Source organism: Penicillium waksmanii (genome assembly GCF_028829765.1).
Source record: "Penicillium waksmanii strain IBT 27052 chromosome Unknown utg000010l:1.0-3698451.0:1.0-3701458.0, whole genome shotgun sequence".
In the NCBI taxonomy this organism is placed as follows: Eukaryota; Fungi; Ascomycota; class Eurotiomycetes; order Eurotiales; family Aspergillaceae; genus Penicillium; species Penicillium waksmanii.
Window position 1 is genome coordinate 1,134,794 of NW_026643256.1, and position 18,237 is coordinate 1,153,030.

The 18,237-nt window shown below is 49.0% G+C and overlaps 5 protein-coding genes across 5 annotated transcripts; 2 read left to right on the forward strand and 3 right to left on the reverse strand.

Annotated features, from left to right (window-relative positions):
* Positions 1-3,190: 3,190 nt before the first annotated feature.
* Positions 3,191-5,547, forward strand: N7481_012399 (WD40 repeat domain-containing protein; the record flags this gene model as incomplete). The annotated part of the gene is made up of 5 exons (XM_057271618.1): positions 3,191-3,395; positions 3,641-4,064; positions 4,128-4,440; positions 4,497-5,262; positions 5,309-5,547. The coding sequence occupies 5 exons, from the start codon at positions 3,191-3,193 to the stop codon at positions 5,545-5,547; spliced, it is 1,947 nt and encodes a 648-aa protein (XP_057115806.1).
* A 635-nt stretch (positions 5,548-6,182) lies between these two features.
* N7481_012400 (translocon subunit SSS1) lies at positions 6,183-6,579 on the reverse strand (the record flags this gene model as incomplete). The annotated part of the gene is made up of 3 exons (XM_057271619.1): positions 6,183-6,223; positions 6,325-6,352; positions 6,436-6,579. The coding sequence occupies 3 exons, from the start codon at positions 6,577-6,579 to the stop codon at positions 6,183-6,185; spliced, it is 213 nt and encodes a 70-aa protein (XP_057115807.1).
* Positions 6,580-7,318: 739 nt separating this feature from the next.
* N7481_012401 (RRM domain protein) lies at positions 7,319-8,692 on the forward strand (the record flags this gene model as incomplete). The annotated part of the gene is made up of 3 exons (XM_057271620.1): positions 7,319-7,815; positions 7,906-8,504; positions 8,562-8,692. The coding sequence occupies 3 exons, from the start codon at positions 7,319-7,321 to the stop codon at positions 8,690-8,692; spliced, it is 1,227 nt and encodes a 408-aa protein (XP_057115808.1).
* A 1,520-nt stretch (positions 8,693-10,212) lies between these two features.
* On the reverse strand, positions 10,213-10,755 carry N7481_012402 (uncharacterized protein; the record flags this gene model as incomplete). The annotated part of the gene is made up of 1 exon (XM_057271621.1): positions 10,213-10,755. The coding sequence occupies one exon, from the start codon at positions 10,753-10,755 to the stop codon at positions 10,213-10,215; it is 543 nt and encodes a 180-aa protein (XP_057115809.1).
* Positions 10,756-10,875: 120 nt separating this feature from the next.
* On the reverse strand, positions 10,876-12,387 carry N7481_012403 (uncharacterized protein; the record flags this gene model as incomplete). The annotated part of the gene is made up of 1 exon (XM_057271622.1): positions 10,876-12,387. The coding sequence occupies one exon, from the start codon at positions 12,385-12,387 to the stop codon at positions 10,876-10,878; it is 1,512 nt and encodes a 503-aa protein (XP_057115810.1).
* Between the last annotated feature and the right edge of the window lie 5,850 nt (positions 12,388-18,237).

Genomic DNA, 18,237 nt, shown 5'->3' on the forward strand with positions numbered 1-18,237 from the left:
TAGATCTTCTCTGGTTTCTAATGACTTTACTTCCAGCAGAAAGCCTGCCTCGCTCTTCCATCGAACCCCTCCATTATTTCCATTCCTCGATAATGCTGAATTACGAAACAAACACTCAACTTCGGGGGTAGTGAGGGAATCACAGTATTCACTCCAACAAGAAGGGAATTCTACCCCGATTCCACCATCGGCCTCTGCCAAGGAGGTCGCTGTCGGTCACCGGAACCGACTGCGCCTAACAAGGCTGAACCCTAGGGTCATTTTGGACCTGGGCATATTCTTGCATTATACAAGGACCCTTGGGAGCCCTGTCTTAACACACAGAGTTATGGCCATTTGAGCCATTGAATGTGATTGGATGTTCTGGTATGCCATTGTTTTTGCCAAGGACCGCGCCCTGGGACGAACACAGCCTTGCCGGAGCTGCCACGTTCAGGTACATTTATTAACATAGCCTCCCCACGAGTCATAGCTTTGGCAATTGAATGATTACATCATGATACCCTAGCTTGTGACCCGTACGATCCGGGGCCAACATTGGCAACAGAGGATACAGCGGAGGGAGAATAGTAGTTGGCAGAGAAGCGAGATGCAGGACCGGTCAAAGCAAGAAATTAAAAACGAAAGTTATTCCTCTAGTTTATGCAATACATAGCTTGGCTATTTTAGCTTATTACTTGTTGAGGGTTTTGCCATAGTTTATCGGTGACAACATAGCTTGTTAAGCGATCGCCATGTTTCCATCATGCGTACTGCCATAAAAGCATTCGAATTTTCCCCGAGCTAATACAAATCGCCATTTCACCGGGCCGGAGATACCGGAGTCTTGATACTGCAACAGTTTCAGAGTTCTGGCGGTACCCGCAGATAATATCTTCCCCGCGTGTTGTGTACTGCAAGATGGCTGCGGGGACTACGCTATCGGGCCTCCCATTGCATAGCGGGGTTCCGACATACCCCCGAATTATCTGTATAAGGGAAGATATCACGAAAAAGAAGTCTTTGCATCTCTGAGCTCCTATTACTCAGGCTTAAGTGGAACATGTCGTTCGTCACGGCTGCATGTGAAAATAGTTCGCCGATGGTGTGTATATTGGTCATCCTCCTGCTCGTGAGTGTTCCAAGGTCATCAAACCAATTCGAAATATCGTATAACATATTTGCTTTTCTATCCAAGATTATAGCAGAAGGATTTTATCGTGCTTTATTCGGAGCATTGTCGCACATACCGGGGCCTTTCCTGGCGAGGTTTTCATCGTTGTGGATCATTCTCCAGTGCCGGCTTGTGAGGCGATCCGAGTCTGTATTACAACAACATAGACGGCACGGTAATGTTGTCCGAATCGCGCCAAATCATATTTCGTTTGCCAGTCGTCTGGCATTGGAAACGATATATGGACATAAATCCGGCTTCATGAAAGGCCCCTTTTATGAAGATATGTCCATCTTTTTACTCTACGCATGGTACGATTTATGCTGACGTCTAGACCGATATACCCTTTCATCAAGTCGAGCCAGTGCTTTTCAACACTAGAAATGAAAAAGTTCATCGGCGCAAGAAGAAATACCTCGGTCCAGCGTTCTCGCCGAGGAGTTTGAGTGAATATGAACCCCATATGACGGAGCAAGTCAGGAAGTTGATGCAGTGCTTTGAGAGACTTGTTCAGAGATCCGAACAGGCAGAACTCGATTTTAATGGCTACTGTAAGTCAATAAATTACCTGGTACGAGATAATAGCAAGCTGATTTCAGGTCTAGCCAATTTTCTAGCTTTCGATGTGATCAGCGACTATTCGTTTGGAAAGTCCTTTGGTTTTCTTGACAAGGAAAGAGATCACCTCAACCTAATCGCTACTGTCGATGCACGTGGAGAGGTGCTAAATGCTTTGGGTCACCTAGCAAAGGTTTTACGACCGGGGATGAAGTACTTTATATTTGATCAATTCTGGCCGAATGGCCTGAAAGCAACAAGTAGCCTTGCTTCTATAGGATCTACTGCCTACCATGAGCGAAAAGGCCAAGACACGGATCGGAAGGATCTACTCAGCTTTCTTTTCAATGCGAAAGATCCGGATACGGGCTCCCCGTTATCAGAAAACGAAATTATCGCCGAGTCTATCTCCTTTATTGTTGGTGGTAGCGACACTACAAGTACAACCATGACAAACGTGGTCGACATTTTATCACGGGCACCTGAGATACAAAAGCAGCTGCATGAAGAGCTAGATAGTACTTTTGTTGGGTCACTAGGAGATGATTGGGTAGCTGATTTTCAGACTGTGAATCAGCTTCCTGTCTTGAACGCCGTGCTCCGAGAGACGATGCGGTTCAAACCTACGAGTTCCACTGGCCTTGAGAGAGTCACACCTGCTGGAGGCAAGACTATCTCGGGAATTTATATCCCTGAGGGAGTAAGTTCTATGTTCCAAGATTTTTTAGTTGACAAGGAATTGTGCTCACTAGTTATTAGACCTTGGTTAGCGTGCCTACACTCAACATCCATTATGATCCTACCGTGTTTAGCGTGAGTACCAATATAATGCGTGGATAGTTATAGCAGAGCTACATACTAAAAATAGAAGGACCCTGAGAAATTCGACATATCTCGATGGCAAGAGGGAGATTCGTCTAAGCTATTGGATTCGTTCTACCCATTCTCTCTAGGGCCTCGAGCATGTATCGGTCGCAAGTGAGTTACATGAATAATCCTTATTTGGGGATAACTTGAAGGTGTTAATATATTGGTAGTTTTGCATGGATGGAAATGTTAAAAGTCTTGGCAACATTTTTCAGGCTTTTCAATGTCGAGAGAGCCAGCTCCTTAGCTACCAATGTCCGAGAAGGCTTCTTCGTGAAGAATGATGAATGTAAGGTGAGGATTATACGGAGGTAGTCGATCAACGAGCAGGGCTATCCCGGTTTTTAGGGGGGTAATACATGAAAAATCCCCCTTTTCTTAGGTTCTACAATATATGAGAATCATTTATAAAATCCACCTGCTCTCACTCTGTAACTGCCATGTAGTACATACTCGTACTATACTTTGCTTCCCCACTAAAATGTGGAGAAGCATGACATAATGCCTTACAAATTGGAGGAAGCGGCGGTAAGTCGACTTTATCTTCGGTATCGATAAGCTTCTCCTCATCCAAACCCCAATCCATTCGGAACAACCCTAAACACCGCCACGATGAGTTCACCAGGGTCTGACGAGACACGGAATGAGCCCGGAGAAGCACCTATGTGGCATCCCGCACGAGAATGGCTTGAAGATGACGAAGGGGACGAGGACGACCTTGACTATACCGTCCCGTCTACGACCATGGAGACCGAAGACGATTGGGAGGAGGATGATGATGTGGGTGAGGAGAGGATGGGCCTCGGCATTTCTGACGGTGAGACCAGGATGTTTGGCTTTATGACCTCTACATGGACTAAGCGGCTAATTGAAGACATATTTATTAGAAAACCCCCATATCACCATCGACAATATCCAATTCGAACTGACACACGACGATCTCGACGGGAATGCGGAAGCTGGGGGAGGCGGGCACCCGCGAAGTATGTTCCAACAAATGGAATAGTTATATCATGTAGCTTCAAGTTGCACATTCGGGATTTCCCTCTGACTTGCTTTCAGTTCCGGCCGCCCAATTATTCGAGTTACTCGCATCGAGTGGTCTACAGCATATTCTCCGTTCAAACGGCTGGTCAACCAATATCGTCGGAGATGACGGCGATGACGAAAGTGACGACGAATTTGATGCGCCATTTACTCGCAGACCGAGACCCCGGAGAACAGGTAGCGCAGACCACTTCCCGAAAGTCCCCAATGATAAGGGGACGGAATTGATGGGTGGGGGTCAATTCGGGACGAATCCATACTTCGTCGATCGGCTCAAGAAGCGCAAGGGAGTATTCGCTACGAATCTCATGTGGCGCGAGCTCGGAACTGAGTCGTATGGATTGCGCAGAAGAGCTGGCCAATCCTTATCCCAGGTAAAATGGACTTTGATCCCTCTGTCGATCACGCCGAAACATGAAACATGGGCTGACGGTATGACGTGCGCTTAGCAATTGATACCAGGGTCGGTGGCCGATAAGATCATCCACTACGACTCACGAAGCTATTCCGGTCAATTTTCCGATGACGGGAATTTCTTCTTCGCGTGCGCGCAGGATTTCAAAGTCCGGATGTACGATACATCCAACCCGTACGAGTGGAAATATTATAAGACCGTCGACTACCCCTTTGGGCAATGGACAATTACCGATGCAACTCTGAGTCCCGATAACCGCTTTTTAGTCTACAGTTCAATACGAAGCCAGGCTTATCTAGCGACGACAGACCCCGAGGATGATTCTGATCCATCAGTACTGGACTTTTCTCTTCCGCCGGGCCAACGGCAACGACGAAGCTTGGGTAGCTCGCACTTTGGAGTATGTCTCTTAGAACGATTTCCCTGTGGTATATTTGACTAATATTTATCTCTCAGATCTGGTCTCTGCGATTTTCTGGGGATGGACGAGAAGTTGTTGCGGGCACATCGGAAAACTCAGTAGTTGTGTACGATGTCGAAACAAAACAACCGGTCCTCAATCTGCAAAATCGGCACCAAGACCATGTCAACGCAGTGTGTTACGGTGACACCTCTTCTCCACATTTACTCTATTCTGGGTCCGATGACACAACCCTCCGAGTCTGGGATCGACGATCCATGGCCGACGGCCGTGAAGCCGGCGCCTTCATGGGCCACACTGAGGGCTTGACCTATGTCGATAGCAAAGGAGATGGTCGATATATCATTTCTAACGGAAAGGACCAAACGATGAAATTATGGGATCTGCGGAAGATGATGACTACTGCTGACTTTGACCGGATTGACCCGAGTGACTACACCACTGGATTTGACTACCGCTTCGAACCCTATCCCGATGAATATTATGAACCGCACAAACACGATTGCTCGGTGGTCACTTTCCGCGGCCACCGTGTCCTGAAGACATTGATTCGTTGTCACTTCTCGCCGCCTGGAAGCACGAACTCGCGCTACGTGTACACTGGCAGTGAAGATGGAAAGGTTTACGTGTATAATATGGATGCCACGCTGGCCGGAACCATCGATGTCGGGTCAGCTACCATGAATTCCCGGCCCCGTGAGCCGGATGTCTTCGCCTCTGCATATGAAATGAGCGGCGAGATGTTATGGCGGACATGTGTACGAGATGCCAGCTGGCACCCGAATGCTCCTGTCCTTGCAGGTAAGTAGCCACTCCAGCTTTCTATCAAGACACATTTGCTAATCAGAGATAGCAACATCATGGAACGGATGGGGACTGTCGAGCGGTACCTGCACGGTACACAGCTGGAATAACGGTGCCAAAGATGATGAGGGTGACCCGCCAATTGGGAAAAGCTACGACGACAAGCTGCGATATGTACCGGAGTTTAATCACTACCGCGAGCACGCGCCCCCACCTCGAAGACGTCCGCTGCGGAGTCGACCAGTGCGGCGACGATTCATCGATGAAGATGAGACTTGGTGAGGTGGTCATTAGCACTAATTATGCTTTGGGGTCCTCCAAAAATAAAGGATTCACCTGCGAGTGATTCTCTGAGTCATGAGCATTTGAATGTCTGCATAGAGATTGTCTTCACGCGATTTGTAGTTATAACGAGTGACGAATATGCAAATACGACTATCTTGTTTTCAAATCGGCCCGCACTGAATATTATTATGTGGGCAGCACCACGGCGTAGTGTTGGGAGGGTTGGGAAGGGTGCGAAAAAAAAAAGAACACAAGATTCGACGTGGGTATGGAAGGTCGTCAATTAAACAGAAACAAAAGAGCTCCTATTGGTACAAGAAAGAATAGTGGTATATGGTATCTCAAGGGCGGCGGACGAGGCACTCCCTCCAACACAACCCAAAAAAGCGCCAGGGTGGTTTGCTGGCAACAACGTAAAGCAGAAATAACGCCCGCGACGGCGGTTCGGTCCAGGAGTCCTCGAGATTTGATGTAGGTGCCCGATTCGAAACGATTTGTCGAGCCCAAGTTGCGTCGCGGTAGTTCAACGGGCGAATGATTCACCTTGTCAGATGCGGACCTTTCTCCATGCTAGGATCTCCGATCGCCCCCTTTCCAGCTTCCAGCTCGTCGATGTGAATTGGATGAGGTATTTAAGCACCACCGACCAGGACCTGATTGACAGGGATGTGAACTATTGTGAGAGTTATCCGTTAGTGAGTTGTTCAAGCAATATTATCGATAGGCACGCGATGTGTTCGGGGGAGCTAATGTGCGATCGGCGGCGTCACATACTCAGCTTGACGAAGTAACCAATGGCACCCTAATGGATCGAGTTAGCAAGTCCGAAGCGAGATATAAAATAAGAATAAAGGAGAAGCTAATTGATAGCAAATAGACACGTACCATAACGAGGAAGCCCATGCCGACGGCCTGGCTGATCTTGATGAACTCGCGCTTGTCGGGCTTGGTGCAACGCTTAATGAAGAGGGAACCCTCACGGACAAAGTCCTTGGGGATATCGGCGAGCTCTTGGATAGTGTCAGACATAGTGTGAAGTGTGAAGTGTGGAGGGGATGAAGGTTGGAGAAAGAAGGAAAGAAGTTAAGTTGAGAGGGGGATCTGAGGGATCTGAGGAAGGAGCGAATGCCATTCTGGCCACTTCGGCGACTTCCATTTCTGGGGAACCGGAACAACACTTATTCCCCATCCCGGCACCGCGCTCCCTTGGGACTCTCGACGTCGACGACTTGTTTCACCTTCCCCCAAACATCTCGACATCTCTGGCTGGCTGAGGAAGGATTGATATCTCCTTTGTTAATACTTACGCAGTTCTCGCTGCTTCTGCCTGTCTGTGGTAGATCTTCTCTTTCTTTCCCTGTATCGAAGCTCAGAAGGGCACCTCTGTACGCGCTCATCGGCTAGCGCAGCTCTTGTTTCACTCTCGGAGGCAATTGTTCTCGGATTGTACGTATCGTCGTGAGCTGTTTTGCTTTTCATTGTCTTGTCTTTTCTCGTCTCGTCTGGTTGGGGATTCTACCTCGCGTCTTTTCCTGACTTCTACCTGTTGTGCTTCAATGGCCGAGTTCACTCTTATTTTCCATGCTAATTGCAGCCCGGCGTTTCCAGACATGTACTCTCCTTGAGACAAGAGGCCAATTTTCAAAAGCAAAGAACAGAAGAAGAAAAGACCAAGAAGGGCCTGTATTAGCCAACCTCAAACTTATTCAAAATCGAATACTTGCTCTTCAGCCTGCAGTCCTTGAGGACTCGGATCTCCTAGTGCACAATGGCCACGGAAGATGATAACTTCGATATTGACATTTACGGGGATGGCAGTGGCTACAACACCACCGAACAAGGTGATCAGAACCAAGATGACACCGAGCTGGTACTAGATGCCCCCGAGACCACATCCTCGGCCCCTTCTGCAGACACGAAACAAGCCAACAACACGAATCACGCGAACAATACGAAAAATGCGAACAATGCGCCCGCCGAGTCGAACCGTCCCGTCGAATCTGCGCCTGCCTCCAACGGCGACCACGCCATGACCAACCCGCAGACCTCCGCTCACGATGCCCCGGCGCCACCACATGGGGTCAAGCGGAAGGACTACGACGACCGCCCCTCAGACCCAGATGCCACCAGCGCGTTGCTCATCTCCGATCTGTTCTGGTGGGAAACGGATGATGACATTCGGGGCTGGATCGCCGCGGCCGGCAGTGAGGACGAGCTCAAAGATGTAACATTCAGCGAGCACAAGGTCAATGGCAAGAGTAAAGGGTAAGTTTGCATTTGCTGCGTATCTCTTTGTTCGTCTCATGTTGCTCTTTCATCTCATGTTGCTAACCGCAAGTCGCGCTCTCTCCACAGACAAGCCTTTATCGAATTCATCACTCCCCAAGCTGCGACGGCTAGCAAACACAAGATCGAGAGCGGTCAATCAGGGCGGAAACACCTGGTGAACTATACCAATCCGCATCAGAACCCATTCCGTACACTCCCCAAGGACGCGCCCATGCGCAAGGATGCCAATCGAACGATGGGCGGTAACTTCAACGCCGGAGGTAACCAAAACAATAACTTCGGCATGAACACGGGTGGCGGCGGATACCGCGGCGGACGAGGAGGCTTCAATAACCGTGGGATGGGTGGTAACAACTTCAACAACCGGGGAAATTTCAATAACATGGGCGGCGGCGGCTTCCAGGGCGGCGGCGGCGGTCCTGGTATGATGGGTGGCTTCCAGGGCGGTCCTATGGGCGGCATGCAGAACTACGGCTTCAATAACCGCGGCGGTGGCATGATGGGCGGCATGCGCGGTGGGCCGGGCGGTATGCGTGGTGGTCGGGGTGGGAATATGGGCGGAAACAATATGATGGGAATGCCGGGCATGAACCCCATGGCTGGAGGTATGGGCATGAATCCTATGGCTGGTGGAATGAACCCTATGATGAACATGGGCATGCAGGGTGAGTATCAAATCTATTCTGAATGCTTGAAAGCCTGACAAATATTGACTTCTTCAGGCCAAGGTTTCCAGGGAGGCAACCCAGCAGCCTTCAACCAAGGATTCTTCAATAACCAGGGAGGTAGCGTCGGGGGCGGCAATGATGCTTCATGGAACCCGCACGGTGCAAAGCGCAGTCGGCAGGAGTAGAGATCCTGGCCACGAGTTGCCTGACTCCATTCAACCCTAATTCCCCGACCTCGTCTACGAAAGCTGGCTACGAAACCTCTACCAGCTCACTTCACAACCCACGAATGATTATTCCTGTTCGCCCTTCCTATCTTTGCTACTTTCCATTATCAGCTTCTCCAACCCAGATCTTTTTTTAACGGTGTTAACTTTCAAAATCCACATGGCTTCAAGGTTTCTACAGGCAAACAAACCTCCAACTTCCAAGTTATCAATGGCTTGACTTCGTTAGCGGGTATTTCTTCTTATTTATCTTTTTTTTGGTGTATTAGATGCAATTGAACGGTGTTGCTATTTTTAATTTGTACTTATACTATTATATGGCGAAAAACTTGATCTGACCTTTCTCTTGGATGACAATGCACTTGGAGATGATCTAGATCGGACTAGTAAAATTAGGTCTCAACCATTTGTGATCTCCCACCCGTTGTAGTAGTAGTTAGTCCATGAGCTGCGAGAGATTCCTGCCCAACCTAAGGTTGAATAAAAACCCATCACCTGGGCAGGTCAGGCTTTCAACCTCGGTCGAGCATGACCACCTGGGCATAGCAATGCTCCATAAGCAGATCGGTTCGATCCAGTCAGCCTGGCCCAACTGATAACTCTCAGCACAGCCTCCACAGCTTTCTCCGTGAAAGAAAGCTCATGGCTTGCACCTATATCCCACGCATTATGCATATCCGCTCACAAAATGGAGTGTAGTACAGAGGCAGACTCAAGGCTCACTGCAAGGCACTCAACGCACTCGATAGTTTGAGTTTTTTACGTTCGGATGTAAGCATTTAATTAAGGCCGCGGGGGGGCCTGAAACAGTGCTGAAAACTTGGAAATCGAACAGTGTGGAAAAAGCAGTAAGATTCGTAAAATTCAACAGTGAAAAAGACAAGTGGATGTCTTTTGCGTTTCAATGGCTTGTGAGGAAATACACACGCTTTCAAGTTAGCTGTAGTAGTAGTATGTATGTATGCACCTTTCCTTCCATGGATATCGTAACAAGTCACTCGTGTCATCATGGCCGACCAAACGATCAAATAATCAAAGGTCAAAACTGTAAAAATAGATAGCAGATAAAGACAAAATTTAAAGAGATGTCCAAGAAAAAAAAGATATGCCCCATCTAATGTAGTGTACAAGCGCCAAAAAGGTACACTTTTAGACCGCCAACCCAGTAGATCAAGATTAGGTAGGCTTGGCGGGGCCTGAGAAGGGTATATCTTTCGAGGAATTTGTTCGTGAGAAAGAAGAAGAAGGGTCAGAGAGAAATGCAAAGAAAGAGAAAAGAAAAATAGAAAGTCCAAAACATTACCACGCGGAAGAAAATCGTGAGAAGTCAAAAGCACCTGGGGTATCAAAATCAATTTAGGTTGAGGTGAAAGGGAATCATAAAAAGAAATACAGACAGGGAATATGAGGTGGGAAAAAGAATAATAGAGAAAAGGAAAAGATGGGTGAGAAGAAGAGATGAATGGACAAGGGAGCAATCAATCGCTCAATTGGGGATGAAACTCCTGATCGGCTGCTCGACCCAGCACCGTGATCATGAACACGACATATCTGGCAAAGTACCAAAGGAGACGTGCCTTTTCCACAGACTCCGAATCATAGGTATCATCCAAGTCGGAAGAGTCAAGTGCCAGGCTGCCGGTCACTTGCGAGATCCTATCGAACGAGGCCTGGGTGTCCAAATCGAAAATGAATTCCACTACTGGTTGATCCAATGGAACAATGGCCTGGTCGTCGTAAAGGGACGTGTCGACGGACAAGGAGGCATCGGAAGAGTGGAGGGGGGCAAGTTTGGTATCTGGTTCATCATCCCCATCTCCATTCTTGTCCCCGTCATCATCGGCTTTGTTGGCAGCTCCTTCGAGGGCCTTTCTGGCTTCGACTTTCTTCTTCGTTGTGTCGCGCAAGTTGAGTAGGCTCACAACTATCTGTACTTTGTTGCGAAGAGTTGACCCGGGCCCGTTGGTGGTGACAGTCAGTTTCACTTTTACCGGACGGCCACTAGAAAGGTTGGTGGTCATCTTTGACGATGCCTTCGTCGCCTTTGCGTTGCAGGCGCATCTGCATTGGGAGAGTCTCGGTGCTGGAGGAACATCTTTCCACGGGGATATCCCAAAGCCTAGGGGTGGAGGTTAGCGAGGCTAGACCGGTGCAGGTGCTACCCGATACTTACTATTGTCAAGCCAAGAACTTGGGATGGTCGGTAGATCCTTGAGAGGCTTCGTCGGCAGTCCGATGGGTAAAGTCTTCGTCCATGGAAAAGCGCTAGCCAAAGGGCTGGTTGGAGTCAACTTACTTCCCAGAGACGACGGGGAGCATAGAGGTAGCTCTTCTTCACTGAAAGTGGGTGAGTCTATGTGTCTCACGGCCCAGATACCAAAATTATTTACATCATTACTCTGGGGAGGGGATCCTTGGGAGCTCCTGAAGGCGGCTGCCCTGTTTGAGACGCTGGGGTTCCGCTGTCCTTCGTTGAACTGGGTGGTAGGAAAGGGTTGTGTAGTATCTTGCCTGGTTGAAAAGGTCTCATGGGTCCAGTAGTAAGGGAATATATCGAGGGGAGAGACTGCGGTGTCCAATGACGGCTGGGGTTGTTGAGAATACTGAGCTCCCATGGGAACCGTGCAAGATCCGAATGAGCGTCTAGTGAAGCATCCGGGACAATAATATCTTGGTCCGTCCGTGAGACCCAGATCACATTCACGGAAGGATTCAAGGCAGTCGGCACACTGTAGTCTTCGGGTGTTTCTGTTCGATGGCTCACTTTGCCCGAATATTCTTCCCCGGACTATTTCGTTACTCTGCGTAGGTTGAGGATAAGGGTTTCTTCCTCGAGAATGCTGGCTACCTCGAAGTCGGCCCCCTATGTGGGCGGTAGAACGAGAAGAGTTGGAGTTTATTCTATTCCTTTCCGCTCGTTGGGAGTCTGAATGAGATCGACCTATTCTCACTGGTTCTGAGCGATGCTGGCTACCAGCCGCGTTGGAGGGAGAGCGTTCACTGCGAACGCTACCAGGACCAGGGACAGTGAGCTGTTGGGACGACACAAATAGTGGGGGATTAATCGTAGGAACCGAGCCCATCTGAGGTGCTTGGCCATGGTCGACACTGCTGTTTCGAGAAACAGCACGCTCGGGCTGCTGTGCACCAACCTTATGGTGACCGATGATGCATGCATAGAACTCGTCCCAGCTGTTGGTGGTTAATGTGCATATAGTACACTGTGCGGGACAAGCAAACTCTTTCGTGATGATGCTTTCACGTTTAATTCCCTCGTGGGCACGAATGTGGTTTTGAATTTTATCTTTGCGGTGTTGCTTCTTTTGGCAGTCCTCCTTGGGACAGGAGTATTCGAACTGGGGGAAATGCTGGTCCTTGAAATGTCTTGTCAAGACCCCTTTGTTCATGGATGTGACGCCACAAAGAAAGCATCGGCCGGCATATATGATGTTCTCTGTTCCTGGAGACGTATACTCCTTCAAGAGCTCCTCAATCGCATCTTTCGCCTTTCTTGTCCGGGATTCATGTGCCGGACTGCATTCTTGCTTATTGAGATGAGCATTGATAAAATCCAGAGCCTCGATCAGAATTTTGGGGCCGGCAGTACCACGATGAGTATCGTTGGTAGGCACGTCGAGAACCTCATTCCACATCTCAGAGGGAAGTTGTTCGATCCTTGGCTGAGAGGCTGCATCCTCACCGGGGGTGTTGGGTAAAATTTCACCAGCTGGTACGATCAACGATCCATGGGTGAAGGTTCCAAGGAAGGATATATCCTGCTCCGTATCACCAGTGGTGACACGGGAAGGAAAATCTTGAGAGCTCAGGAACGACTCTGGCTCTGGGTAGCTCGTATCGCTCGTCGCTGTTCCTCCAAATGAGGTGCTGGGTGGTTGTGACGAAGAGGGTAGAGATCCCTGGAGTAAGCTGGGTTAATTACCGTTTCGGAGCATCCGGGGTCAAATCCGGGTGCTGAGAAAGGGGGCCAGTTGACAATACTCACTAGTGCAGCCGAAGGCACCGACACTGTATCACTCCTGCAATACCCGTCAAGGTTGTCGGGATATCTCAATGTTATGCTCGAGTCCGACAAGTCCGGACCATGGGGAACCTCGCTTGATTCAGTTCCATCATACCGATTCCCGTTTAAGGAATAGTTCAAGTGAAAGGACATTGTGGTAAGCAATGTCTGTCTGTTCGGAAGCGAGACCAGACAGAGGGGGAAGAAGAAAGGAAACTGAAAAATCAGGAAGAAGGAGGGTTAACTTATACCACCTCCTAGGTAGTAGAAGCCCGATGAGAATCCTGGAGCTCGTTGGGCTCACAAAAACCTTTGACCTTCACCCGGGCGAAGCAAAAGTGGAAGTGGAGGGGAGAGGGAGGGGTGCAGCACGATCAGAGCAATAATGGGTCCGATAACGTTCTTAGCTCGTGGAAGTTAGATTCAAGGAGAATTAAAATAAAAAGAAAGGTCAAAGAAAGAGCGGGTCAGTAAAGATATAATCGTCGGGGAACGTAATCCCTTCGCGGTCCACGGATTGAGGGACTCGGAACTTGAAGCGGGCAGCTGCCAGTGAGGCAGGGATACTGGTTGCCTTAGTGGGGAAACTTGGGGCTCAACTTGAACTTGGCAGTACTGATATTACTGTGTATATTACCAGAGATGCATATTCAGGTATGTAATAACTTGAATGTATTTATGTCCGGTCCTGTCGGCATCTAATAGGCTTATTTTTACAGCACATTGCAATTGTAATACTTCACCATTTCTATACAATACAACCAAAGTACACAAGACACTAGCCCCTCAAGAGACTGAAAAGCAAGCGCAGCACAGCACAGCACAGCCCCGGTCCATCACAGGAATGAAACCGAAAGATGAAGCGCATGCACAATGATGCACTTCCAGGGGGGGGAGCTCAATACACTCAGCCCCATTCCACTTTCCCTCTTTCCCACTTTCCCTCTTTCGCAGGGTGACGATTGAGGGGAGGGGGAAAACCCGCAGAACACAAAGAACAAAAGGACCCACCTTGGCCCCATTCTAACTCATTGAAATCTGCAGCCATTGAAGGCTAGACGATTGTTTTGTGACATGCTGCTCTATGGCCTTGTTACCTTTCCCCTTTTTGGCTGCATACAATTATGTTTACTGTACTTCATAGTCTCTAGAGTGGAGTTCCCATGGTTCGTTCCCGTCCTCGTTCCACGGTCCCACCATTGTCAATACGCCCACAGTTAGCAACCTTATCTTGAGCCTGGGGTTCCCCAGCCTTGAATACCAGGCCCTCGGTAATACTAGAGTACCACCTCTCGCGCCTCGCTTTTCAACGAAGACCCCATACCCTCCTTCTCCTCCTCTCTCATCTCCGTAAGATAGGGCATCAAAAGAGGGGTTCACTCCAATCGGGCGCTTTTCGCCAAGTCATGGTGATCATGGGAATGGACAACGAGGAAAGTCTCGGCAAACGACGGGGTACCGTGAATACCCTATCCGCTATCGTACCGAGTACGGTGTGTACATTGAATTACATCGCAGATCATGGATTTTCGACGGGGATAAAACGAACCTCCTGGGGGGGTCTCGGTAGTTGAAGGGAACGCTGGGGCCCCCGTTCCCGACCAGCGAAGAGTGAGGCAACGTGTACGGAGTAGTCCAAAGAGCCGTACTCGTACATGGCTGCGGATTTCACGTGAAACTACCGCGATGCCCTTGAAACGCTCACCGAAGATCCCGGCTGTCCTTTTGACCATGAGTTCGTCGCTTAGACTCCTCCGGACAGAGACTCTTACGGAGTACTTTTGAAGTAAGTATTGACAGGGAAGTCATTTGATCTCTTTTTTTTCGGACCCTCTCCCTCCGCCCTGCCGAACCAATAATCGCACTGGTAATAATAACAAGGATATTTCAATTATACATCATACCGACTAGGACGAGGGTTGCCCGAAGGAGCGGTGACATCACCGTACAAACGATTAACTAACACGATCTAAGCCTGCGGGGATTGCACTAAGGAGATCAAATACATAGATAGAATCCACAACCTCGTGTTGGTAAAGACAAGGCCGCGTAAACATTCCTTCCGGGTTTTAGGAATAAAAGGCCGGACTTAGAGATTGGCTTGCGACCGGGGAATGCGTGACAGGCCTCGGGAAACACTCCCTGATACTTCCAGTGATCAAGCGTCCCTGTCGGGCACTTCGGGGTGGGGCACAAACACGATGTCAAGTGGTTGGTTGATGAGTGAGGCGTGAGCGGGCGCAAAGCAGACTTGTAAAGACGAGACCAAAGGAAAGGAAAGTGAAAGTGGAAAAGTGAATTGGGAGAAAAGCGCGCAATTCTCGAGATTGACCTCCAATGGTTGGATCCACACCGCATCATCGCATTAAACGAGGCCCTACGGAGTAGAAAGAAAAAAAACTTTTGTCCTCCTGACAATCCCATCGGCCGGACCAGGATAAGCATTGGCTTGAGCCAACTGCAAGTGGGATTGACTAGGAGAAAATAGCCCTCGTTCCTCCAAGTGGTGAAGGATATTCTAGGTATAATTAGGTTCTCCCACGCCCGCGTCCCTTCGACGGGGCCGAGCTGGCTGCACTGCTAACCGCCAATAAGGAATGCTCGATTCGCGAAGGCTTTTAATAAATTTTTCTTACTTTTTTATTTCTTACGATCATCTGGTCCCATGATCCTTGCTGACACGGACCCGAATTTCCCTGATCGCCCTGATCACCCCTCGGTCTACGGATATACGGACTAGGATTGAGACGAGACAGACAGGGCCCCTGTTCAGTGGCTGTTGGCTTTGGAAACACACACAGAGCCAAGATCAAGCCAAGAGTGCTTTTCGTCCTCGGCCGCGCAGACTGGCCATCTTTCTGTGCGGATCAATGGTCATCTTGAGCAATTCGTACTACTCATCCGTGCGCTCTGGATGCCGAAGATGGCTGGTAGTTGTCAGCCCTACCTAGGAAGACGCGTGTTTACGAAGCATGCAAGTAATGCAAATCGCCGACCTCGTAGATCTTCGTCCATTCCATCTTGGACCGGAACGATCGTGACCCACTCCCCGGCCCGCCAAAGTAAGATGCAATGCGTGAAACTCTACTGCATACACAGGGACCGGAACTCCCAAGGTTCCGGGCTAGATGAGATCGTGACTAAGGAGGAGTAGGGAGGAGGAGGGAGAACCGGCTGGCAAGACAAGGGCCTCAACTCCCGTTGTATTGCGACTGAGGAAACTTCGCCTTTCACTCTCTCCTATGTACCGACTTGTACCTCATGGGATCCTTTTTTTCCCCATTGAAATGTGGGAGAGTGCAGGATTTACAAGCATTCAGGGGATAGAAAGAAAGGTAAGAAAAAAATCATATTGAAATTGCAGATCAAATCACAAAACGCGCCCGTATAGGCTTCTATCTCTATATGTTTAATGATGGTTTTTTCCACGGTGGATCACAAAATAGAACAAGGGTGGGGAGAAAAGAAACAAAAAATGGGGAAAGGGAAAGGAAAGGGAAAATAAAAATCAGAAAATCAAATCACATAAAAATCGTTTTGAAAACTCTGCAGGAGGAAAGTGAAAAAGCGGAGGAGAAAAGCAAAAATAGAAAATAGAAAGAAAATAGAAGAGAGAAAAGAGAAAAAATTGAGCAGAGTAAAGGAAAAGCAAACAAAGGAAACCTCAAAAACACGAATAAAAACAGCAAAGTGAAAGTGACAAACCCTTCACTAACCAACCGCTCCCACCCAGTGGGGCCTGGGGCAAGAAGGGCGAGGACTTCAAGGGTTCGCCCGACCATCAACAACCTTGGAAGTGCCAGTGAGCCTTGCACATACCCAGTGACTCCAAGGAGACCACCGATTCCCCCAACTCCGAGTCCAGCTTCAGTTTCAATCGCTAGTAACGCCCATCTATCCCATATCCATACACTCATTGATCCCGTATCCGTAAGATGTTCCTAATCGTATCATGCCATACACCTTCAAGTTGTATATACCTCCGAGTCTAACCTATGGAGTACAATCTTCATCCCCTCCAGTTGTGTCGGAGTGGAGGCAATCAACGTCCACTACTAGTAATGCTGGCCGGTGTCCAGTGGTCTGCACGCGAAGAGCCACTCAGGTACATTTCAAGCATGGGCGATTTGCCCGTTTTTCTTTTGGCAGACGGTCTGCGATAGAGATAGAGGTGGTGTTCGAGGATGTCTTGGTAGCGGTGGAGCTGCCGCCGTAGGGAGGGTTCTGGGGGGGCCCACGAGCCGATGCCGGACCTTTACCATACTTTATTAGCAGTGCTTTTGTAGGAAGAGGGAAGAGGTGAGGGGGGAGGACGGGGTTAGGGGTGTGATTGTGTTGAGGTCAAGACCGGAGGATTTATGGTTGCAGTGGTGCGGCTGGGGTATAGCTGGGGTGGCGCAAGTTCGTCAAATAGCTTAAGCACTTACATGGAACTCATGTTTGGAGATTGGGGGTAAGATGGAAATCGTCTGAAGAGGGATGCAATGGTTCTCGGTAGGCCGGAAAGGTTCACGGCGACGAGTGAGACGCAAGTAGAGCGTGTGGTATAGTGGAAATGGAGAGCTGTTTGTATCCACGCAAGTGTGTAACGTGTTTGAGAACTGTAGATGCTTCTTGGAGAGAGAGAAGGAGGATGGACAGCTTAAAAGCATTTTATCATCTCTCTCTGACTTCCAATTCTATCAGCATCGCCGCCTATTCTCTCTCAACCCGGGCTTTTGCACCCTTCCTCGCCAGGGTTCAACCTCACTCATCATGAGGGTATGGGCTCGAAGGGGCACACCTCAACCCAGTGCCATAGGTGGGTCTCTCAAATCAGTGCAGAGAGAGCTTCCAGAAGGTTTCAGGGCAGACAGTTGCCTGCGAGACTAGGCTGAATTTGAATGCGATTCGATGACATAGGGAGCGGAAAAATTTTAAATTTTATTCATTTTAATTGTTTTATTATTTTAATTTCATTTAATTTCCATTTTCTGTCGAGATTGTGTCAAAAATCCGACAAATTTCTTTTTTTTCCCCACTCGATTTTATGACGATAAGCCCATCTGCCAATGCTGCAGATGCAGCCACGCCGAGGGGATCTGAGGAATCAGAGCCCAGGAGCTAGACTGTTCACCTATTATGGAGTACGGTACGGAGTACAAGGTGTAAACCCACTGTGTGGCACGGAGGGTCAGGGTGTTTGGCTTCCAATCACCGTTATCCTCGCCACAACCCCGGGTGTCAACCCGAACCCAATTCTTGGGGTTAGATCGACCCGCGCATGCGTGACCGCAGGAACGAAGCAGGGAAAGTCGGTGTGTAAAATCTACGGTGTGCATCAGGAAGGGGAGGACGGTGGCGTGAATCTCAGATGGCATATCTGCATTCAGGAGTTGTTGGTGGCTGCTAGACTGCTGGTACTGTTAGAAGGGAGCCTGGCTGCCTAGGATATCTCGCCCCGGTCCTGATGAAGACCGTTGGGTGTGGCGGTGAAATCATA